The 23,650-nt window shown below is 57.5% G+C and overlaps 3 protein-coding genes across 6 annotated transcripts; 1 reads left to right on the plus strand and 2 right to left on the minus strand.

The window, feature by feature from the left end:
- Nucleotides 1-434: 434 nt before the first annotated feature.
- On the minus strand, nucleotides 435-10,714 carry ATG9A (autophagy related 9A). The gene is made up of 14 exons (XM_057367587.1): nucleotides 10,547-10,714; nucleotides 10,273-10,316; nucleotides 8,885-8,949; nucleotides 8,427-8,588; nucleotides 8,183-8,324; nucleotides 6,521-7,269; nucleotides 6,041-6,194; nucleotides 5,640-5,819; nucleotides 4,567-4,812; nucleotides 4,057-4,277; nucleotides 3,505-3,622; nucleotides 3,109-3,331; nucleotides 2,824-2,966; nucleotides 435-2,715 (listed from the first exon to the last, which is right to left on the minus strand). Exons 1-14 carry the CDS (start codon nucleotides 10,647-10,649, stop codon nucleotides 2,710-2,712), a joined length of 2,556 nt encoding a protein of 851 aa, XP_057223570.1. The 5' UTR covers nucleotides 10,650-10,714; the 3' UTR covers nucleotides 435-2,709.
- Nucleotides 10,715-10,790: 76 nt separating this feature from the next.
- On the plus strand, nucleotides 10,791-17,658 carry ANKZF1 (ankyrin repeat and zinc finger peptidyl tRNA hydrolase 1). 4 transcript variants are annotated; one of them, XM_057367588.1, is made up of 17 exons: nucleotides 10,791-10,846; nucleotides 11,190-11,315; nucleotides 11,399-11,467; nucleotides 11,636-11,745; nucleotides 12,146-12,248; nucleotides 12,637-12,821; nucleotides 13,098-13,213; nucleotides 13,327-13,474; nucleotides 13,699-13,921; nucleotides 14,098-14,199; nucleotides 14,399-14,554; nucleotides 14,648-14,755; nucleotides 15,167-15,440; nucleotides 15,895-16,006; nucleotides 16,107-16,274; nucleotides 16,383-16,453; nucleotides 17,020-17,658. In XM_057367588.1, the coding sequence occupies exons 2-17, from the start codon at nucleotides 11,195-11,197 to the stop codon at nucleotides 17,138-17,140; spliced, it is 2,187 nt and encodes a 728-aa protein (XP_057223571.1). In that variant the 5' UTR covers nucleotides 10,791-10,846; nucleotides 11,190-11,194; the 3' UTR covers nucleotides 17,141-17,658. The 4 variants fall into 4 exon arrangements, with proteins under 4 accessions (XP_057223571.1, XP_057223572.1, XP_057223573.1 ...); XM_057367590.1 differs by lacking the exon at nucleotides 10,791-10,846 and having other exon boundaries at nucleotides 11,254-11,315; nucleotides 11,399-11,471; XM_057367589.1 differs by lacking the exons at nucleotides 10,791-10,846; nucleotides 11,399-11,467 and having other exon boundaries at nucleotides 11,107-11,369.
- Nucleotides 17,659-17,682: 24 nt separating this feature from the next.
- Nucleotides 17,683-23,348, minus strand: GLB1L (galactosidase beta 1 like). The gene is made up of 16 exons (XM_057367592.1): nucleotides 23,046-23,348; nucleotides 22,444-22,616; nucleotides 21,991-22,141; nucleotides 21,682-21,742; nucleotides 21,313-21,407; nucleotides 20,754-20,934; nucleotides 20,607-20,665; nucleotides 20,382-20,503; nucleotides 20,165-20,205; nucleotides 19,755-19,873; nucleotides 19,549-19,623; nucleotides 19,383-19,472; nucleotides 19,138-19,251; nucleotides 18,736-18,867; nucleotides 18,191-18,406; nucleotides 17,683-18,112 (listed from the first exon to the last, which is right to left on the minus strand). The coding sequence occupies exons 1-16, from the start codon at nucleotides 23,295-23,297 to the stop codon at nucleotides 17,894-17,896; spliced, it is 2,100 nt and encodes a 699-aa protein (XP_057223575.1). The 5' UTR covers nucleotides 23,298-23,348; the 3' UTR covers nucleotides 17,683-17,893.
- Between the last annotated feature and the right edge of the window lie 302 nt (nucleotides 23,349-23,650).

Here is a 23,650-nt window from a genome sequence, read left to right on the forward strand (position 1 = left end):
GCTCCTGCCCGCCCGCCTCCCTCCCGGCGCCGGCACTGCAATCCCCGCGCGTGTCCTTCCCCAAGCCCCGGGTGTCCAGCGTCGGGGAGAGGGAGGGGTCGGTGCCGTGGGACGCAGTCCCGGGCCGGAGGCCGTGGAGTGTCCCCGCAGATGAGGTGAGACGCCCCGCTCTCGCTTATCGCCACCGCCAGCTCGGCCCTGCGGTGCCGCGATAGCCCCCGGAGCCCCTGCAGGGCCTCCTGTTTAGAGGTCAGGCAGGACGGGGCGCTGTCCTCACGGSGATAAATATAGCTCCTGCCTCCCCCCGCAGCTGGCTCTACGCTGCTGGGAGCTCCCAGCGCCGCCGGAGCAGCCGGCAGGCTCCTCACAGCTTTCTGCTGCCATTGCAGGCCGGGCCCAGGTGGGCTGCGCGGTATCACAGAGCGAAGGGAGACTCGGACACAGGCAGGGATGATACACCCCATCTTTATTAGACGGCTATACAGCTGTACAGCGAGGGCACGGGARTGCGACACCGCACTCCCCAGCGACCCCCGTGCCCGCACACCTCAGGAGGAGATGAGGAAGAGTGGCTCGCCATGCACATGGGACACTGACGACACAAGCAAAACATGCGGCAAAGACTTGGGCCTGCTATGCCTGGCCTCTCCCTCCTGCCAGCCCAGGGAAAARTCCAGAGCTTCCCCCTGCCCCAGGGCACTGCCTCCAGCCATTCAGCTGTACAGAGAAGCAGCAACTCCAGTAGGAAGCCCAGCCACAGCATCCCATAGGCCCAGAGAACAGAGGCAGCAGCCTGGGTGCCAAGAGAAGCCACTGGAAAATCTGAGTTCCTGGGAGATTTACTTTGTTTCCTTTCACCAAGCTGTGACAGCCCCAAGCTAAAGCTGCTGTGGAGCTGTTGCAGCCACTCCTCCACATAAAGATCCCAGCAACACCCAAGTCCACAGAGTCCCAACCCAGCACTGAAGAGCCGATCCCCACCCTGAGTTCTGCTTTAGCACACTCTATTTGATCTCATACAGACTCCAGAGCAGCTGTAGCTCCAGCCCTGCCCGGCCCTCCCTGTGGCAATAGGGAACTTGCCACCCCAAAGAGCCTGCTCCTGTGCAAGCCCCCTAGCCCTGCTCATGCCCAGGCTCCCCARGCGCAGAACTGCTGGCAGCAGGTGGCTCGGAGCTATCCCAGGCTCAAAGGGCAGAGAGCAATAACCCTGGGAGGAGAAGAGGGACGGCCCTGGACTCCAGGGACAGCAGAGGGTGTGCAGTGCTTGCAGAGGGCATGGCAAAAGCAAGCAGCCCCTTCCAGAGGCAAGGAGAATGGAAAGCAAGTAGTGGATAGGAGTTAGCTGGGATGCAAATCCCCAGAAGCTGCAAAGAGAAGAGAGGAAAAACAGAAGGATGGTGGGAAGGTCKTGTCTGAGGCCACACTGCACAGCGGGAATTCTGATTCCCCCCACCATCCCAAGGCTGGGTTGAGATGTGCCTTTCTCTTCTGAGTTCAGGATATCCCTTCTTGCTCTGCCAGGCATGAGACAGCTGCATGGTATTTGGTTTCCACAGCAGCTAAMACCATGGTGCAAGCACAAGGAAGGTTTCAGGAGAAAAGGAGGAGCKGGGAGGCTTGGGGTGAAATGAGAGATGCACCAATGCCTTTGCCTGGGGAAGAGGCAAGGCCCAGTTCCACAGAACAGCCACATCAGGACAGACCCAATACAACAGCACCCTTGCATGGGGAAAAAGGCCTTTTTTGTGCCTGGGGAAAATGAACCAACACACAGAGCACAAGACCTTCAGGGAGAGTTCTGAGGGGGCTGCGAGCACTCCCAGAAGATGCTGGGCTTCTCCACACTGGGGTCTCTTTGGCACTGCAGGAAGACCCACTAGTAGCCCACATCCCATGGGTGCCACACGTGGGGAGGATGCTGCTGCCCTGGCACAGAGGCATCACCCCAATGACTCTTTCTTGCATGCAGGGAATGGGCCAGCTGTCATGAGTCAGGGAAGAGCTTTGGCATCCCTGGATTGGGCCAGAGCTGTTTCCACCAGCTCTATATCCCATCTGTACTCACAGCAGCAGCATCCACTGGGGCCCATCCCTCTGCAGTGTGCTGGGGCAGAGCAGTGGGCAACTGCCYCACTGCTGTCCTGCTCTGGGATGAGTGGCACAACACTGGTCCTCTCTGGGAGGACTAACATGGTCCTGGGCACCTCCGCAGGGCTGCAGGCAGGGCAGTGTGGTGCTACAGGCTGAGCCAGACCACCCTCAACAACTCCTGCTCTCATTTTGGAGACAGGTTCCAGCTCTGGSCGCACATCTGGATGGAGCTGATGCCATCACACATCCCTCTGAAGAGCAGCTGCTGCTGTCACCTCCAAACCAGTCCACTAGCAGCTCCTCACTGCTAGTCCTGTCATGTCAGCTTCCACAGGCTCTGCAGAGATCCTCCGACACGGACGACACAGATGTGAACACAGACACAGGTATGTACTCACACACGCATTCACCCCACAAGTCAGAGTGACGTTGRCTTGATACATGGCTGGACACAAGGTGCCACAGCAAAGCCTCCAGCCTGGCAGTTTTGTCTCTTCGGCAATTGATGGCAATATAATGTCCACTCAGGACAGGAGAAGAATCAAGCCGATGCCACATCCTGCTGCCCAGGTGGCTCCCAATCTGCAAGCCCCATGAGATCCCCACTCAACTAGGCTATACCTGCAAGACAGAGAGAGAAAATGTGGCACCTACCAGAACCAGCTGCCAGCACCCCAACGTGGCATCAGAGTACACCTTGCCCCTTTCAACCACAGCCATCACCTTTACCTTGTGGATCTGTGGTGGAAGCTCGTCCTCCGAGCTCTCCTCTGGCACGGGTTCTGGGTGCCGTGCTGACTGCCCGTCCTCGGCCCAGCCTCCCAGAGGGAGGCGGGAGAAGTGTGATGGGGCTCTGTGCACTGTGCCTGGATCTGCAAGAGAGGCAAGAAGGAAGATTAGCTACTTGGGATACTGCCAGTGTCGAGCAGCAGGCAGGCTGCTCGTGCCAGTCCATAAAGGTCATCAGTTACAGAGCTCTGACCTGAACTCAGACCTCTGCCCTGGTTCCTGTACCTGTGATGCCACCATATCGCCTCTGGAAACCAGTCTGCAGTGTGGCTGTCTCCTCGGCAGGCTGCCGCGGTGAGGAGAAGGGGTAGCTGGCAGAGCGGGGAATGGGGACAGAGCCACCCCGCTGAGCATCCAGCTCTTCGTGGGCACTCTCCCCACTCTCATCACTCTCTCGACGGTGCCAAGTATGCCGCTCAGGCTCCAGCTGGGCATGCTGCTTGTGCAACTGCAAGCCAAAACATGAGTGACTCAGCTGTGTGGGAGAAACCAGATGCCCAAACACACCCTCTCCACAGCACTGCACACACACTGGTTTTCTTGTCACAATGGACACAGTAGCCCAGTCCTGCCTGCATTGCTCCATGGCTCCTCTGGCCAGCTCAGCTCTGGCTTGCTCACCTCGTGCATGTAGAGTGCATGAAGACTCATCTCAGTGGAGGCATACTCTGACAGGATCATGCTCTGCAGTTGACCCTCCCAGGCGCTGCTCCCCGAGCTCACGGTCCTTGCATCAGCACTGCCATGGAACACACAAGTAGTGTTTGCTGCCCAGGTGTCCCCCACACTGCCCAGCCCCTCTCCACTCTTMATGTCAGGCTCACAGAGATCTGCTCCTGAACTGGGTAGGAAYAGGCCCTCTGCAACACCTCCCCAAATACAAAATGTGACCAGTTGTGCTATGGCACAACTGTCTCTTCCCTGCATGGGGGTCTCTCACCACTGTGGTACCCACAGGAGAACTACAGGACCCCGACCCTATCCTTTGGGGCCAGCCTTGGCACCTGGCACCTAGCACCTAGACCTGCWTTTAACTCTGCTTGTGAATGTCCCTTGTTGTCCAGGCTGCAGAGATAAATGCCACCATACATGTAGGACAACAGGATGCCATTTGAGCAAAGGGTAAAAGAATGCCCAAGGTGTCTGACTGCCCTTCTCCAGCCAGCAGCTTACCCAGAGGCTGTCATGGCACTGGCACCACGAGGCTGGGTTCCCTCTCCCTCCCTTCCTGATGCCTGGAAGCCACTGGAAGGCTGATGGGCAGATTGGAGCGGAGAGAAGGAACGCAGAGCTGAGGCCACTTCTGAAAGATGGCGGGAAGCCTGCCCGTCCCGGCTCATGTGGAAGCCCAGTGCCGAGGAGCCCGCTATCACATTGGCAATCAGGCTGTGAGGCTGCAGAGTTGAAAGGGAGACAGTCACTGTCCTGTGCAGAGCCRGAGGTCTAATCCCACCAAAAACACAGAGCTGGGCTATCTTGGCCCTCTCCCACTTCACAGGGCTTCAGGACAGCCCATTGCTGTCTCTAGAAACCCAGAAGCGTCCCAGATGGTGCTGACCTATTATATTTGCATACTCAGATAAATAACAGCCAAGCGCAAAATTGCCCAGAGGGCCTGATGATAAATTTGCCAGCATCTAGCAAGCACCCCAAGAACAACCCACACGCCCTGAGCCTGAGCACCTCTGACTCCGACTGCAGGGACTGGATGGAGCTGAAGAGGGCRTTTTCAGGGAGCACAGCCTGCTGAGCCAGTGCCACGCTGCTGTCCCGGTGCACCCGCTCCTTCAGRAAGCCGATGAAGGCTGTGCTCTCGCGGGGTGGCTGCCACTTGGGGTTGGTGATGGCAAAGTGCATGAGGGATAGCTCTGTCTTGCCGTCCTCAGCCTGCTGGTAAATGGAGGCCTCCGTCTTTCCTGCTGACATCCACTGTGGACAACAGAAAGTTAATGAGAGACAGGATCTGCTTTACAACCATGCTTCACCTGGGAATGCTGCAGTCTGGGCAAAGCATACAACACCCTGTACAAGCTAGGACATAGCTCCCTATGTAGCAGATGCTACACCAAAAGCCCCCATGCTCCTTCAGCCATCACAGCCTGGGGAAGAAGCAACAAGTACAGTGTGTTCAACCTCTGTCCCAGAACAAGAATTGCTGAGGAGCTAGGAACAGTCACAAAATACAGAGCTGAATGCCTCATCTTGCACTCTCCAGCTCACAGCAGGAACATTTACAGTCAACAAATTACTCTTCTTAAAAGCTTCCTGCCACAATGAGTTCACTCCCTTCCCAGGTCATGACTGTGTCACTAGGAAGTCTTTCCCTAAACAAGTAACCTGAATTCCCAGGCATGTGAAACAGATGGACCTCTTTTCCCTCCATTGTAGATTCTGCATAATGGAAAATGCTTCCCATTTCCTCTGGGCTGCTTCTTTCCTAAGCACAATCAGGCCAGCTTCTTAGCAGTCACACTTTCTAAATGCCCAGTTCCAAATCCCCATTCCACTCTCCTGAGATACAGAACACTTGGCTGTGAAAACAAGGTCAAAGAAATGACACAGCCTGATTCCCAAAGCATCTCGTCAATAATCACAGCTGGGTCACAAGAGCCTTCTGGAGCTGGTGACCTGTGCTGCCAAACCCAGACACCCTACCAAGAGGCAGGTGGCTTGGCTGTGGGCTGCCAGGAGTGGTGAGTTAGGGCCTCTTGTGGGTCTTAAGGAGCAGACATGCTTGTGGGCAGCCCAGGACCTACCGCTGGGTGGCCATGCTGGCGCACATCCATCTGGGCAAAGGAGCAGGTGTCACCCACGCCCACCACCTCCACGGTGAAGTTACGGAAGAAGTCAACAATGTCCAAGGACTTGGGCCGCAGGCAGATGATGAGGATCAAGGGGGTAATGATGGGACTCAGAAGCTCTTCCAGGATGAAGACCTGAGCACAGAGATGATGGGTTCAGCACAAGCTTGAGGGTCAAAAAACCCACAATCCCAAAGACAGCCCTCAGATGTAGCCCTCCATCTTCTGGGGCAGGACATCTCTGAGAATGCTGCCTTGTTCYTCTATGAGCCCAGGAGCTGTTCAGCTCTCCAGCAGCTTCTCCCTCCTGCAGGGCTGGGGGTGAGTCCCCAGCCCCTCAGTTAAGCCAAGCTCACCGCTTTGTACTGGAAGAGCTGGGCAAACTCGTCCCTGGTCTCATAGCGGTGGGCGTTGCCCTGCCAGTGGTCAGGCATGTAGTGGATGTGTGCCAGGATGACTCGCAGCAGCTGCTCTGGGCAAAAGACCAGGTGCTGGTCAGGGATGAAAGACCTGCAGGACAGGACAGGGAAACATCACAGCATTACTCCTCAGTTTGCGGGAGCTGTCATCTTGGGAGGGCAGGATGACTGGCCCATACCACAGCTCTACCTGTAACCTTCTGGCCAGCCCARGCCCTCATATCACACAACCACTGCAGCCAAGATCAGTACTATCCCCTTTCTCCAGCCCGGTCCTGCCTCTCCACAGCCATGCTCCTTAGTCACACAGATTCACATCCATTTGCAAGCAAAGAGCATGATTACAYGGACTGTCACCAGCCCCACTGCTCCCCAAGGCACTGCCAGGAGCACAGGGGCAGCACAGACCCACCTCACCTGCACACCGTGATGCCCACCCCGAGCAGGGTGACCGTGGTCAGGACATGCTCGACTGCAAGCACGTCCTCATCATAGATGGTGAGAGCGATGAGCACAGCCAGGATGGAGCCAGCAAAGAAGGCCACGTTCTTGGCCACGATGGTGAGAAGCGGGGAGATAAAGCAGTTCATGTACTTGGAAGCTGGCTTGTACCCCTTGCTGAGGCGTGAGTGCAGTTCGTGATCCAGCTCATTGAAGTGACGGAGGTAACAGCGGCCATAGAGAGACCAGCAGCGGGCACCCAGGCTGCCCGGCTCCCGCTTCAGGATCTCTGTGTAGCTGAAGAAAGCATAGAGGATCTGCCAGATGAGGATGAGGGGGCAGAGGAGGAAGTTAGCAATGCCAATCCAGAGGATGCGAGTGCTGAGCTTCTCAGCCAGCTCCAGGCGGTTYCCGGCCCGCTTGTATTCAGCCTTCAGGCTCCACTCGTTCTCAAAGAGGGAGCCGGGACCCCAGAAGAAGATGAGCTCAAAGTTGTACTTGAGCCCACGTGTGTAGAAGACGGTGTCTCCCAGCAGGGGCAGGCGGAAGCGGATGGGCAGCAATGACTTGTTCACCATGGCCACCATGTAGTTCTTGAAGCGGAGGATGCGGTGATAGATGTCCAGCTCTGTCAGCTCCTTCTTGTGGATGCAGATCTGGTGCTCCTTCTGGATCTGCACAATGCGGGCCTGAACCTCCTGCCAGGTATAGTAGGGCAGGGTGGACTGGAAGGGGACAAGGAATAGGATTAGGGGCAGGAAGCATCCAGGGTACACAAACCAGGCTGAGCCCACTGAAGGAGCAGGTCCCAGCATACACTTTGGGATGCTGACAAAGTCCAGGACATAAGACACCTTCTGGCATTGATTCCGCCTGCAGCAGGCAAACCCCAYACCTTGCCCTGGTGCCCTTTACCCCTCAGATTAGCATAGATGACTGTTTCCCAGCTACCTGTGCACCAGCTGCCTAGGAGGCACAAACACAGCTCCAGGTTTCCATGCATCCTCCCAGAGCTGCCATTAGGAGTCAGCAGGGAGAAACAAATAGGAGAATGGACTTAAGCAGTGTCCCAAAAGAGAGCCCACTGAAAAACTGTGGACAAACCAAGCCTCTTGGCTCACCCCACCTTCCTCAATACATTTTCTCCCTTCAAAGGATGTACACACACCCCTTTATGTCATCTATCACAGCAAGGACTCTGGACTAGGATGTATGTGCAAGCCTCAAACCCCATCTGTAACACACTGATCTCCTGTGTGACCTTCACCACCAAGCAGGTCCAAGCCTCCCAAGTAAACACAGAAGCTGAGGTTGTTCACATCCCAGGGAGATAGGAGGATATCCTTGCTCATGCCTTCTCTGTGGAAGGGATCAGAAAAAAGGCCATTGCATGAAGAATACCCATATTGGGGGGCATACAGCAGAGGCACGTGCCAGCAGGCACAGAGGCAGGCTGGGTAGAGAGGGGTTAACATGGAGTAAGATGGCAGCTGGAGAAGAGGCTGAAGGGGGACCATGTGGTTATGGAGCAGAGGGAAGAGCGCTCTGACGGAGAAGTGGAGAGGCATGAAGGCAAGTTCCAACCACTCAGCAAATGCCTCCTATGACCCTCATGTGGTCCCTGGCTCAGACACTTACCATGGGGATTTTCAGGGCATTGATGTAGAAAGAGTGAATCTCCCAGTAGCAGCAAATGTTGTAGATAAATTTGACGAGTCGATGGATCCAGAAAACCCCAGCTATCACCAGGATGCAGATGAGGAAGCTGTTTGCCTGGATTCTGCAAGCAAGAACAGGCAAGTAGTGAGATACAGGCCCAGACAGGAGCCCTGAGTACTTCAGAAAGCAAGAGCTTGGCTAACATGCCCTCCACTGCCCCTACCTTGCACTGCAGACATTTGGAGGCAGGAAGGCGTCTGGCAGAGTCACCTTAATAGGCTCACTAGGATGCTGGCTGTGATTTAATGCTTTGTTGGCAAAGAGGATGTCGTAATCAACGCAGCTGATAAGAAAAGTGGTGAATGCCACCACAAAGATGAACTGCCTGTGAAAAAAGAGAAGTGTTGTGAGGGAATCACCCTTCTGCTCCACCCCAAATCACAAAGCAGCTGGGGTCATACACCATGGAGATACAACCCCACAGCCATGACAGCAGGAAAGCTCACAGGCAGTGGTTTCCCAGAGTGAAATACATGTCTGGGGCATGGAAAACCCTAATGAAGGGGAGACAGGACAACTAAGAAAGGAGCCCTTCCACCCACAGAGCTGCAAGAGCTTGGCAATTCCTGTGGCTGTTGTCTCAACAGCCGTCACAGCCACCACACAGGAAACTGCACTTACATAAGCTCAAAGATCTCTCCAATGAGCATGCAAGTGAAGCCATTCTTCTGATGCAGGTTATAGACGTGAAGGCCACAGTCAAGGAGAACAGCATGGAGATTCCTCTCTGACAAAGCATGGAGAGGCCTCTGTCCCACGGGTATTCCACAGCTCCCCCACCAAGTCTCCTTTCACCACTAAGAGAAAATTCCTCCTGCCCCTACTCATCAGCAAGCTGGTTCCCAGGAACTGCAGGAAAACACACTCTGCCCAGTTAAAGCATGGATGGGGTAGAAGGACTTGGCTTCATTCATGCTCCTTTCTTCTTCCACTCAACACCCATAGTGGGGTCCAGCACAGAGCAGAATCTTGGCCTGCACTCAGGCTGCACAAGGGAAGGGCAGGGTAGAGCAGAACAAGACAGACAGACAAAAAACATGTTTAGTGGCACCTAGYGCCTGCTCCTGACCCCAGCAATGTGGTCAGCACAACTAACACCATTTTATAAGGCAAGCAGTCCTTCCCCGGCCCCGAGGGGGTCACCTATTAGTGAGTCACCCTTTCCCCAGTTATCAGGTGCTGCAGGTCCTGTGAACCAAGCAGATAAATCAAACGGGTTTCTCCTTCCCCTCCCTACYGGCCTCAAGATTCCTTGGCACCAGGCCAATTACTCTCTTCCGTGTTGTGCTTCAAGGTCCCAGGCACCTAGCCAACCCAACAGASGTGATGACCCCATCACAGAACAGGRAAATATTAACAGCACCCAGAGCACTATCCATAAAATCATGCAGTTACAAATCCTACRTGGGAACTTGTATCAAGCTGGTGTTTGACAGCGAGACCCAGGACCCCTCAGTAGACAGGGACACCCCCTTTGTCATCTGCTTYGTCTAAGGACTGAGTATCTYACATTCATTCATGTGATTTTTGAGTCTACATTATGATCATTATACTGATACAGCAAACCATATATTAAGATACTCTACATCCATAGAGAGTCCAGATTATTAAAAACCACAAACTAAGAGACATTATAAAATTCTGTGTTACGCTACTCATAAAATTTTACTGCACTGATTCTGCCCACAAAAATCCTATGTTACTCAGAATGTAAATGCCACACTAACAATAAAACCTTGTTRAAAGTATAAAGCATTAACTGTATATATAACAATACCATCATCACTCTCTCAAAAATTCCTAGAAGCACCTGTATGACCYCGTATCAGGTGACAGCATCCCAAGGTGTGGGGGTTCTGTCAGCCCCTCTGGAGCTGTGTAGTGTCCTACAGGAAGGGGCTGACACTGCCCTAGCTTCAAGTTACACCAATCCCCCGTGTTTTCCCTCTACTGAGAGCCCGGGAGGAGAGGTACACATCCCACCAGATCCCCGCCTTGCAAAAGGATATGCGAGAGAAGAAAAGGTCGAGRTTCTCGATGTGATGCCACGGAGCTGAAGGAAGAAGCAACACAGGGTGAGGGGGCCTCAGCACACCCACTCTTGGTGTTGTGACCGGCACAACCCACCCCTTCCCCGCTGCCCCTGGGACCGAGGGCTCAAACCAGCCCGCAGCGGCCACCCCGGCTCCCCTCGGTGTCCAGCCTCTCCCCCGCGTCCCCGGCCTCTCCCGCACCCCGCCGCCGGCCAGGCCCCAAACCCCCGGTGCCGGTGCTGCCGCTCACACTTGGCGCCCTCGGGGACGTGGACGAGCAGGTCGCCGCCACCGGGGGGAGACTCGGTGGAGGAGCTCTCCAGGCGCTGGTACTGCGTCTCGAAGTGGGCCATGGCGGGGCCCCGCCGCCGCACCGGCCCGGCGCGGCCCGGCCCGGCCCGCTCGGCCCCGCCGCGATTGGCGGGCGCGGCGCCCAATGGCGAGCGGGGGGTGGGACGCGTTGGGCCAATGGGCGAGCGGGGGGCGGGCCCCGAGGCGGTGGCGCGCGGGATGTGACGGGCGCTTCCGGGCCGGGCGGCGGCGGCAGCGCGTGAGCGGCGGGGCGGGCACGGGGGAGCGGCTTCGGGGTCACGGGGGTGCGACCCTGGGGCGGTGATGGGGGACAGCAGCGTGGCGGGGTGCTGGGGGTACGGCCGGCTTGGCGGGGTGCTGGGGGTACGGCCGGCTTGGGGAAGGGAATCGCGGGAGTAGTGGCCGTAGTGGCCCCGGGCACGGTGCGGGATTCCCGGGGCAGCGGCGGCGGGAGGGTCCCGGACACAGTGAGGGCTCGACCGGGGGCGGAGCGGTGGGCCGGTGGGGCGGGGGTCGGTGCGATCACCGGCGGGTTCCGTGCCATAGCATTACTCAGGCGCTGTCCCAYGTTCTGGGGGCAGGAGCGATGCCGGAGAGCAGGTCCGTGTTTGAAGCYGCTCAGGACCCTGAGCTCCTGCGCGGGCTGACCCTTGTCACCGGAGCTGCTGCGGATGCGGGTACTGCCGAGCGGGCACCGGAGAGCCACGGTGCGTGGGGCTCTGCGGGCTGGAGCGGGGCTCTGCGGGTGCGGCGGCAGGAAGGTATTTGGCCAAGCTCATGTCCACCACAGGTTTGGTGTTATGTCCCCAGCACAGCTTAGATGATCACCCGGAGCTAGGCCATGGGAGCTGCCTGGTGGGTAGGTAAATGGGCTTTTTTCAGTGATGCCYCAAAGTCCTGAAAGCTCCTTCAACCACAGGTTTCTTTGGGTGGCCAGGAGGTTTCTTTGGGTGGGACCCAGGAGGCTCTGCTCTTTGCAGTGCAGCCTGCATGGCYGCCTGTGCACAGCCCTTTCTTGTTCTTCCAGAGAAACCTGCAGCACCCAGCTGTGAGGAGAAGGCCAATGGGGTCACCGAGGTGCCRGAGAGGATGTGCTGCTTGACCTGCGGGCAGGCGTTTGGGAGCCGGGAGGAGCAGGTGAGCAAGGCTGAGCAGGCAGTGTGAAATGGGAGTGGGGCTGGCATGACTRGTGGGATCCTGCTGTGGAAGCTCAGCCCCAGCATGGTGCAGCCCAGTGCGCACTATTTGCTGGAGCAAACTACTCATATCCTATTCAGACCTGGCACTCTAACCTTGTATATKATTGATTAAAAGTATAATTTACTGGAAGTAAATGGAAAGTGCAGCACAGGCCTGTACTTGTTTAGCTTACCTGTTTCATGGGTAACTCCTTAATATATTGCTTTTTTCCAGTCAGGACTGCTGAAGGATCCCAGCATCAGTTTAGTCCTTGGGGTCTGGCACCTCATGCCCTTTGGTGGTGATGGTTTTCACGGACCACCAAGATGCTGCCAGCTCATACTTTTTTGCTCCACAGACTGAGCACTACCGTCTTGACTGGCACCGTTTCAACCTGAAGCAGCGACTCCTGGGGCGCCAGACACTGCCTGCAGAAGTGTTTGAGGAGAAAACTCGCACAGGTCAGAAATGGGGCAGTCTGAATTGGAGCTCAGGGCTGTCAGCAACTTCACTGGGGTTCTTCTGTGCAGGGATGAAGCCCTCTGCTATTATAGGGTCCCTTTATTCTGTCCCTGTGGGGTCTTCTCAGGGTCCAGTACTGCTCCTGAACCCTTATGATTTGTTATAGGGAGAAGGGGGCATTATAATTGAGCCCCTTCATAAGCATACCTTGGAATCCATAGCCCCAAATTCCTATCTCCTCAGGCACCACAGCCCCCTTTTGATATATAGGGTATTTGACAACATTTCTGGGGTTGTGGGCTTGCCCTTTAAATAATTTTTAGAGTTTTGGGTAGGCTGTTCGTTTATCTTTGTTCTGTTTCACTGCATCTTTTTTTTCCGTTGTAGGTGATGTATCCAGCATATCAGGATCTGACTCGGATAGCTCTGATGCGAGCAGTGAGTCAGAGTTGCCACCCTCTGCCAGTGACAGCTGTGAGACCCCCCAGATTCCCCGCTCCCACAAGGTGCTGCTCCGCAATGCGAAGGGCCAGTTCATCTCTGCATACCGCTGTGTGCTGGGAGCTGGGAAGGCAAGTCACAGCCGGCTTTTTGGGTGAGGGAGCCCAGAGAAGGTGGGTGGCACTGGGGTGTAGACATCTGCCTGACAGTCCCCTACCTCCTATGATAGGAGGGGTGGCCTCTGGTGCCCGGTCAGAGCCCCAGACTAGTTGGTGGCCTGGTTTTTCTCTCTGGGGTGCTCCCAGAAACCTGCTTCTGGTGCCAGCAGAGGGGCTGCTGTCTGTCCTGGGGGCAGCAAGAGGTAAAGAGGTAATGCCATGGGTACCAGCAAGTGTTTCTGTTATCAGGGTGGCATTGAGGAGCCGGTGGAGCTGACAGCATCACTGCAGAGCCTCAGTGCAAGCACGTGCTGGGTTGTGCTGATGATGGGCGGTGGGCACTTCGCAGGTGCAGTGTTCCGGGGGTGAGTACAGGGGAACAGCGGGATTACCCCTCTGGGCAGTCAGGTGGAGCTGCTTTTGCATTTCAAGCCCATGCACACTGAGCTCTGTTGCTTATGCCTGCCCCTTTCCACAGCCCACAGGTGCAGGAGCAYAAGACCTTCCACCGCTATACAGTGCGAGCACGGCGGGGCACAGTGCAGAGCCTTMGGGACGCCCAGGGGTCGGCACCCAGATCGGCTGGGGCCTCTCTGCGCCGCTACAATGAGGCTGCGCTGCTCAAGGTGAGGATGCACCACAGTGCTGGGCTCTTGGCAGCAAGAGTGGTCCTGACTGGCWCTGTTGGGTGGCACCACATGGCTGCTGGAGGGCATGGTGGGGATGGTGGGCTCTGGAAAAGGGGCAGGGCCCAACTGAGGCTACTCTGTCCTGGATCTGTCGGTGCTTCAGAGCTATGTTTGCCACATAGTGTGCTCAGGATCCCATAGTGCTGCTCCTTTCTCTCCAGGATATTCAGGATCTTCTGATAGCCTGGGCACAGCACCTGAATGAGGCTCAGCGCATCTTCATCCGTGCCCCTCGACACAACCGTGCGCTGCTCTTTGGTGGCAGGAACCCACCCCTCACCCGAGGGGACCCTCGCATCTGCCACATCCCCCTCAGCACCCGCAGGGCCACCCTGCGAGAGGTGCTGCGAGTSCACACCACACTGGCCAGCCTGCAGGTGTATGGTAAGCTGGACCAGCCCTCGTCCCTGTGGGTCGGGRCAGGTGGGGTGACATGGTCCCTTGTGCATTAGGGGGTACTAGCCTATGAGGTGGACATGCTAGCTCTTCAGCCCTCAGTCCCTGGAGACGTAGGGTGCTCCCTGTCCCCAGGCAATGACAGGAGCACCCTTGCTGCCCAGGGAAGGACACACCACTGGAGGAGATCACTGGGTCCCCCCGGAAGGTCTGGCAGAAGAGACAGCGGAGAGCAGAGGTGGATCCCCCACAGGAGGACACAACTGGTGAGTTGAGCCATAGAGGGACACGTGACTCTGAGCAAGCAGGAGGAGTGTGATGTTATGGCACAGGCCTGATTTGCAGCCCAGAGGGCATCTGGAGAGTTTGGCTGAAGAGGAAAAAGACAGGGTATTATTGGCTGAGAGCCCCGAGTGATTTGTTCTGTGAGTGGGGCCTTAACCCCTGTCTTATCACCCCCCTCAGCCCCAGAAGAGGAGGAGGAAGAGGAGGAGGAAAGCCTTGCAGGGGAACTGGAGACTGTGGAAGTGACACTGGGGACCTTGGACCTCCGGGAATTCGAAGTGATGCCCAAGCGAAACCGCAAAAGGAGGAAGAAGAGGGACAAGAAGGTGGAGAAAGGTGAGGGGGAAGAACTGGCAACAGCAGTGTAGGAAGGCCACGGCTGGGATGCAGGCTGATCCTGACCCTCTTCACCATGTGTTGCCTGTGCAGGGCCTTGTGCTGAAGAGAGTGGATACCAATGTGGGCAGCCTAGCCTGGAGCCAGCGACAGAGCTGCAGGAGGAAGCTGAGGCTGGGCTGCTTCCCTGGGGCAAGGGAGGTAAGTGGGGTTGGGAGCTGCATCGGCTGGATGCCTGCCCCATTTACTGGTGGTTTTTCAGTGGGGTGAAGAGCACATGTTCATGCAGGTGCCCAGAACAGCTGGGTGTGAGAAGTCTTTARTGCAGTCATGGGTCTTTGGAACCATAGTTCTGAACCAGGGGGGGCAGGCAGTGCCGGGTTAAGCCACATCATTGGGAGGATTGGAGTGGATCTTACTTCAGGAGAGGACTTTGCTGCTGCCAGCAGTGCCCYGCAATGCCATGGCACATTACCACAGACTCTGAAGGTGCTGGAGGTCCTGCCCAAATTCAGCTAGCAAAATGATGCATTGTGTGTGTTCCCTACTCAGATCAGAGTGCTGCTCTGCCCAGTCTGCCCATCACACTCCTCTCCTGTTCTTCCCTAACAGGACACCTTCAGACCCAGCTCTGCGATGCCCTGTTCACTGCCTGCAAGACAGGAGATGTGCAGACACTGCGGCACCTCCTGGGTGTGCCAGAGAGCAGGGGCCTGCCAGGGGACAGCGAGGGTGGGAAGGATGCACAGTCTGTGGATATGGCCCACTCCCTCCTGAACCAGCCTGTGGATGAGCGTGGCTGCACCCTGCTTCACGTGGCAGCACGGGCAGGCAAGGCTGAGGCTGTGTGCCTGCTGCTGGAGGCAGGGGCAGACCCTGCCCTCAGGTACGGCTGCAGGACGCCCAGTGGTTCACAACCCCTGCTGTGGAACACCAGCAACTCACTCCTGTACCAGCCACAGGAAACGGGGACAGCCAGGATTGGTCTCTACCACCTGGGATGTCTGGGGTTTTTGTGGGAGGCCTAAGAGCTGAACCTTCTCTCTCTGCGTGGTGTGGCATGGCAGCAGGTGGGCACTGCCTCAAAGTTGCACCCAGGTTTACCGGTAGGCAGTTCCAAGGGCTAGGATGGGACAAAAGCCCCATGCATGTGGTTTGAGAGGCAAGGAGTTGATTTTGAGAGTTCCAGGATAGGAATAAGGAACTTTCCCCTCCTTGGCTGTGATTTTGTGGCCTGCAGAACACATTGCCCATCTCTGCTGAGTCTCTGGGCTCACAGCCCAGTGGGATGCAGGCAGTGAGATGGCAGGGTGASTGAGCTGGTTTCTGTTGTCTCACAGGGACAAGCAGGAGAGAACCCCATACTGTGTCTCTGCTGACAGACTGACACGCAACACCTTCCGCAAGTTCATGGTGGAGCACCCAGACAAGTACGACTACAGCCGTGCCAAGGTGCGTGCCGGCCCTCTGCCCTCACCGGCAGGGGGACCCCAGAGCACTGCTCTCCTCTCCCCTGGCTCAGTGGSAGATGCTGCCTGCCCTCTGCCCCCAGGTGCCAGGGCCCCTGACACAGGAGATGGAGGCCAAGAAGCTGGAGAAGAAGCGGGCACAGAAAGCCCAGCGGAAGCAACGGGAGCAAGCACAGCGGGAGGAGCGGCAACGCTGGGAGCAGGAGCAGCAAGAGAAGCAGCGGTTTGCAGCCCTGTCTGACAGGGAGAAGGTGAGGGTTGGGAAGGGATCCAGCCCAGCTACAGCAGTGYTGRTGTGGTGGGCTCTGGGCACAGCAGCTCCCAGGGGCTCGGGGGACTGAGCTGTGTCTGCTCCCCAGAGAGCCCTGGCTGCTGAACGGAGGTTTGCTGCACAGCTGCAGGACACTGGCACAACTCTTTCCAACATCAGGTAACCAYGCCAGCAGCATGGCTCTGCAGACAAATTCTCCCATGTCAGCAGAGCTGTTCCTTGCCCTTCTTGCTTCAGTTCTCATTCCCAGTCTAAAGCTATTCCTGTCCACTCAATTCCCTGTAGTGCTTGTGTAAAAGCTTCCTCTCTCCCTTGCCCTCCTCCCCTGAAATATTTTGCAAAGGATGACTTGGCCCACTTGCAGCCAGATCTACAGCAAGCCAATGCCCCAGCCATTCCTGTGTCTCTGTTCACTTTCCTCTGCCACCCCACAGGTTTGCCTGTGCGGATCTGGGCAGAGGCTTTAAAACCTTTATAGAGCTAAGTGCCCCCATGTTCATTCTGCCTCAATGTACCTCACACCATGCTCCTGCATAGCATCTCCTCCAGGAGCATGTCCTGGCCAGGCTGCTGGGTGAGCACATCAGCCCCGTAAAACCAGAGGAGCCCCAGCTCCCTCATGCTGCTAGGGTCTTGTGTCACACGCCAGGCAGGCAGTCCTTTCCTCTTCTAACTCTTTTCCAAGTGTCCCCTTAGCTCAGGACCAGCTCTGCTCTTCCCTGCAGCCGCTGCTGGCATTGTGGAGAGTCCCTGCTGGGACGGATCCCTTTCCATTACCTCGACTTCTCCTTCTGTTCCACGGCCTGCCTGCAAACCCATCGCCGGGCCCAGGCTGGCCACACCTGATGCTGGAGACTGCTGTCATCTGCCAAGGACCAATGTGGTGGGGACACAGCTGAGCCCTGGCTGTGCAGCAAGGGAGAGCCTGTGCTCTCAGCCCAGAGGGACTGAGCAATGGTCAGAGGGACTGAACTGGCCAYGTAACTGTCCAGGGCAGCTCTGGCAAGGCTCTAGGCATAAATATCACTCTGGGTGGAGACTCTGGTGATGTTAACAGCTGAGAAGTCTCCATATCCTGGCATGAGGGGCCTGGACTGTTTGGCGGCCTGGCTCCGTCTGGGCATCCTGTTGCCAGCTTTTCTCATGGCTACCTCACAGGTTGCTGTCTTTAGGCAGGACAGATCCTGACACGTACAGAGCCTACAGCCCTGAGCTACCTACAGCCATGCCTGTGGACACCCTTGAGACTGTGCTTTTACCTCTCCTCTCCTGGCTGCCATTGGCATCTCAGCCTTGTCACATTAGCAACTACTTCCTCTGCCTACATTGTCAATAAAGAGGTGCCTTGACCCCCCTGAGCATGGGGGGAGTCAGCATGAATACTGGAACTATTTGGGATGAATGTGGCTTAGACATGCAAATCAAGCTCAATCCTGGGCCCCATACTTAACACAGGCCCTGCCTGACCCCAGAGAAGGGCAAGAGCTCTGCATGTCTGTGCCAGAACCTGTGCCACTTTCCTTAGCCTCTGTGCTCCACCAACCCCCTGCCCTCTCCGCMGCCCCAGTGAGAGATGAGGCCAGTGCCCAGCAGCCGTGTTTACTCCAGGGCCGTGGTGTTGCAGCTGAGTGTCCTGTTGAAAAAGGGTTGGTCGAGGAAGAGCAAGAGAGGATTGAGAGGTGCCCCTTCCAGTTCCAGCACTGTAATGTTGTTGGGGCGRTCAGCATGCAGCACTGAGCCAGGCACAAAGAGGGTCTGCTGGGGCCCACGGCAGGTCCAGTACCGGCCCAAGTTGAAGCCRTTTATCCACAGCAGTCCCTGGAAGATGATGGAGATGAGACTGAGCTGTGTCCCAGTCCACCCTTATCCCCTTTCCCCAGTAATGCACTGGCTTACCTTGCTCCAACCTGGGAACTTGACGAAGGTGTCCCAGGCAATGCCAGGTGTCTCAAAGGTCCCAGTATAGAAGGCTGGTCCCACTCTGCCCCCACTGCTTGATTTTGGCTGGGCAGCGTGGGGCCAGCCCTGTTGGACTGCAGTATCTATGGCCAGGGGATAGATCAACCAGTTGCTAAGTGGACTGGAGTTCAATGAGAGGTTTCCTAGCAAGCCCTGAGATGGAACAGGATGGAAAATGAGATAGCAGTATCTGCCACAATCAGGATGCTTGGCACCCTCCATGGCATCTCCCTTTTGCAGCAGTGAAGGTGGGATGGGGTCCCGTCTAAGGAGTGAAGTGCCCTGGCAGCTGTGGCAGTGTAAGTGGGAGAGGGGTGCCAGTCTTTGAGCCCTATCCTGGCAGGTTTCAGATGAACCAGGTAGCAGGACTGGGGGTGGCCCCACCAAGGCTAGAGTCTGTCACAGGTGGCAGTAGAAGGGGTGTTTGGTCACATGGGTTGCCAGGCCATCCTGTCTGGAGCCTCAGGGCCCTGTCCCCTTACCTTGAAGTCACTGGTGTTGGCCCCGAAGCTGATCCTGCCCATGTTCTCCAGAAGCACGTCCAGGTTGTCACCTGTCCTGCCCGTTACAAGCAGTGCTGTCCGCCTGTCCCTCTCAAGCGTTCCCTGGTACTCCTAAAGCCACAAGGACAGTGCTGCTGCCCCATGCTCAGACCCCACTGCCCCCAACACGGCCAGCAGGCACATAGTATCCTGCTGCCAGCCCCACCAGAGCCAGGGCCGCTCTCTGCCCCCTAAGGGGGCAAATTTGGGCCCAAAAGCCACGCCACAAAGACTCAGTGGCTGTTAGTATCCTGGCTGTCCCTGAGACCCTGGCATGGCACAGCCCCACTGCTGGCCCTCAGGAGCACTGTCCCAGGGACTGGTGTGCTCCCACAGCCTCACCTTTTGCAGCATCACGTAGCCACGGTCACAGATGCTGTGAGGAGGTGCACTCAGGGTGGCTGGGTCTGGGACATCCCAGGGCAGTTGTGTGTGGTACACCACAAAGCCATGGGTCTGCAGGACACAGTGCAGTGGCACAGGAAGGGAAATGGGGCTCGAACTGAGCTCTGCTCCTCTGCCCCAGAGCCAGGGCCAGGCAGATARGAGTGTCTCCCCAAGTGTCCCCCACTATACCAGCTGCTCACCTGCTTTATGGCCTCAAAYGTGAGAGGGAACTGGCTCTGGATAGGGCCAGAGGGGCACAGCACGTCCAAGACATCCAGGAGGTCAGCATGCTGCAGAGAGGCATGGGTGCTGGGCAGTTGAGCAGTRCCATGCTGGGTAAGTACAGCCCTTGGGATGGGCACTCACCTTCCRCAGGGCCACCCAGCCATAGGCATACTTGGGGGTGGCAGGTGGCATCGGACCAACTGGCAGGGGCTGGAACTGAACAGCAGACTGTCAGCTGCCACCCATGGCAAGCAGGGAGATGTTCCTTGCCCTTCTGGTACCCTCTACTGTACTGGCACAGGCAGCAGTGCCCAGTAGAGTCCCCTTCTTGCTGCCAGGGTCATTACCTTGCTGATGACTGTGCGAATGGCAAACAGCTTCTCGGTGGGGTCTCCTGCCTCHGAGAGAGGGGCATCGTAGTCATAGCTGGTGGTCACTGGTTTGTACTGGTCCTTGTAGTCAGCACCTGGCCAGGGAAGTGATGTGAGCTGGAGGAAGGGGCTCTGGCACAGCCCAGGGCACGGAACCCAGCCCCATGCTGGCTGCAGTCCAGTGGTGGGGCACAACCCAGAACTGTGAGCCCCTACCTAGGGACAAAAGGAGTCCCCAGGGGAGGACAAGCTTGAGTTCAAGGGCCCTTGGCWATGTGTCCCATGGGACAGAACAAGAGCCTGAAGCGGGGTCCTCAGGGATGGCCAAGGRAAGCCCCTCAGCCCCATAGTATTCCCCTCCCTCCCCAGGGCAAGGCTCTACTCACCACTCCAGTAGGCAAAGTTCGTCCCTCCATGGAACATGTACCTGTGATACACCCCAGAGAGCCTGGTCAGCACCCCCACAGACCCTGCAGGGGCTCAYCAGGCACTGCCCCTCCCTGCTGCACCCACAGGACCTGCTGGCCTGATCCCTGTGGGATGAAGGCAAGAGGTGATGCCCAYTCCCCTGCTGGCTGTGCCCTCTGCCAGCCGACTACTTGCATGTTGACGCTGGCTCCCAGCTGCAACATGTCCTCCAGCCCCTGGGCCACCAACRCTGCACTGGTACTGGCATGTGCCTCCCCCCAGTAGTCCAGCCAACCTGTGTAGTACTCAGAGTTTACCTGGAGGAAAAAAGGACTGTCACTTGCCTGGAGCTGGATGTCAGCCCTGCTCACCTGCAGCCTGGGCCCATTATTCCTCCCACTACACCCATGCCAAGCTCACCAGGGGCCCCTTTGGTTCCACACGGCGCTGGGCACCAAATGCCTCTGTCACATTGGATCCTGTGGCAGTGGACGGAGGGAGATTTAAGCAAGATAGAGAAGAGAGCCTCATCCCCTCTCCCCTTCTCCTCCTCCCCCATAGGGGTACCTGGGCCAAAGTCGATGGTGGCGTAGAGCCCCTGCAGTGTGCCACAGCGCAGCTCCTCTGCCTGTGTGCTGTCGGTGGTGAAGAGCAGCACCTCGCTCCCCAGCAGTGCCCGAAAGGAGCCCAGCAGATGTCGGAGGTATCCATGGTCACAGGCATAGTAGCTCCCATACTCATTCTCCACCTGCCAGCAGGGCAGGGGCTGGCACCCAGGGTGCACATGGCAGGGCTGCAGCCAGGTCCCACTGGGTTTAGCACTCAGCTCTTCCCTTTCCTCCAGACATCATCAGATGTCCTGACAATCCCCAGGTGGTCCTGAGCATAATCTTTCAGCCCCACCATAAGTTCCAGCTCTGCCAGCATCCCTCAAACCACAACTGGGGTGATGGCAGGGACCTCAGAGTCYCAGCCCTTGGCTTTAGGTCCACGCCCAGAGGCCAGGAGGGATTTATCTGAGCTGTGCTGGGTAAGATCATTGTGTAGAGGATACAGGTGGCTTTTTTCAGGCACATCCAAAGATGATCCAGAGCAAGGCAGGGGGCTGGGCCCCACAGAACCTTACCTGCACACTGATGATGTTCCCCCCATGCTGGTACAGGCGTGGCTTGATCTTGGGCAGCAGGATATGGAGCCAGGAGTCCACAGCTGCCAGGTAGGCTGCAGGGACAGAGGGCTGCTCAGCCTGACTGCAGCATCCACTCCAGCCCACCCACAGCCAGCCTACCAGGAGGAAGACAGAGCAGATGGGGCAGGGTCAAGCGAGAAGGGGAAGTGGAGGTGGAGTACAAAGTACGGGGTTCCCAAAAGWTGAAGAAGATGATGGGGAAGGCAATGCATGCAAAGCTGGCAAGTGTGTGGAGAGACACCAGCATGCCAGGCATGGCATCAGCCTGTAAGGATACAATGGCCAGAGCTCTGTGCTGAGCCTCACCACGGTCAGAAGAGCGCAGGATGATGTCTGGTTTCCACAGCAGCCAGGAAGGCAGGCCACCCTGGAGAAACACACAGAGCAGACAGGGAGGCAGAGAAGCTGCTCAGCAGCCTGGACTGGCACAGAGCTGAAATCAGCCAGTGCAATGCCCGTGCTTGGCACCAGTGCAGCATGTGGGGCTGTGGGGCAGCAGCCTGGGCACAGTGGGCATGGCACCCAAGTCGGTGTGACAGACAGAAGGGCCAATCCTGCTGCGCCCTTCCCAGACCACCCATCACCGCTCTGTGCCAGGCTGGGAACAGGGCTCACCATCTCCCACTCCGCACAGATGTAGGGCCCTGGCCGCAGGATCACCAGAAGTCCCAGCTCAGCTGTCAGGTCCAGGAAGGCTTCCACATCCCGGTTCCCAGTGAAGTCATAAACTCCTGGCAGCRTCTCGTGGTAGTTCCAGGGGACATAGCTAGGGTGAGAGGGGATATCAGCATGCAGGGGCTAAGGGTGACAGAACCATCGCCCCAGCTGGTCCCTCTGCTTCTGGGAACTGGCTCCATCCTGAACTGAGTAMAGCAACTCGGGCTGGGCTGGAACTAGACCACACTCATGCTTGTGTCTGTGAGGGGTGACCTGGGGGTCACAGCCAAGTGCAAGTGTTGATCCTTCCTCCCTGTGGTCAGAGAACACCATTGTTTCTGTTCCCACTGATCCCAGAAAGCCCGTGGTGGCTGTGGGCTGCGTGCTGTCAGAGCTATTGCCATGGCTTACACCTGCACGGCGCTGAGCCCGCTCATGTACATCTTGAGCAGCCGGTCCCTCCAGGCAGGGCGCGGGACGCGGGCGTAGTGGATGCTGCCCGAGATGTAACGGAAAGGGGCTCCGTCCTTGCGGAAGCAGTTGTGCTCRTAATCCAGCTGGAAGGAGCGAGCCGAGGGGGAGGCCTGCAGGAGAGAGGAAGAGCTGGAAGGCTGCAGACCCTCCCCAGGTCCAGCCGCCCCCTCCCACGCTTCCTGGGACAGCCACTGATGGGGCTGGTTCTTGGGGGAGCCCTTCCCCGAGGTGGGTACCAAACTGCCCTCCTGGCAGAGCAGGACGGATGAGCTGGGCAACCTCCAGTGATGGTTCTTTCCCGCTAATCAAACACCCGGCGGCTGAGCTGGGTGCAGCTGGGGTGAGTGCTGCGAGGGCAGGCAGGGAGCTGGGAGTGCAAGCGCGACATTGGGGCGGGACGTGGGCCGCTGCAGGAGGGAGCCAGAGCATGCACGAAGAGCAGAGAGACAGAGCGGGAAGCAAGGCAGAGGCGTCCCAGCGGATCCCTCACAGCTCAGCCCTGTGCGCTTCTCCCAAACTTTCCTCCCATGTTTGCTAACCTGCGTGTGCAGCAGGCCCACTGCCAGCAGCAGCCCGAGGGCCGGCAGCCCCATGCTCGCCGGGGGCTCGGCAGGCCCGGGATGGGGGACGGAGCTGGACGTGGACACCACCTTCACGTGATTCGAGAAGRAGCCCGGCCAGCGCCGGCCGCTTCCTTCTCCCGGTCCCAAGTGCAGGCAGCTGGAAYAGCTGAGGCGGGGCCATGGGAGAGGCGGGCGGCTCTGCCCCTCCACGCCTGGCCAGCCGCACATCGGTCCCGCAAAGCCCGCCCGGCAGGGGACGCAGGCGGCACAATGCCCGCTCCGKYCKGGTACCTCACTGGTGCCCACCGGGRTRGTGAGTGACACAAGTGAGGGGACGAGGAGCCTCAAAAAAGTGTCACCACCAGGCAGAACCCTTCCACTGAGCTCAGCCCGTTTGTTCCATCACAGAAGTGGTGATGGAAAGCTCGGCTGTAGCTCTGATCGGAGGGATGCTACTGCGGGATGAGGGATAGGAAAACATCCCCAGGCCGAGGGCTAGAGCTGATGACAGAGCTGGTGACCGGGAGGTGCCGCAGGGCAGGGAGGAGGCAGCCCGGGATCCCGGCCGTAGCGCCACCCCC

The sequence above is a fragment of the Malurus melanocephalus genome, unplaced genomic scaffold (genome assembly GCF_030028575.1).
Source record: "Malurus melanocephalus ecotype Western Australia unplaced genomic scaffold, MMel_1.1 scaffold_81, whole genome shotgun sequence".
NCBI lineage: Eukaryota > Metazoa > Chordata > Aves > Passeriformes > Maluridae > Malurus > Malurus melanocephalus.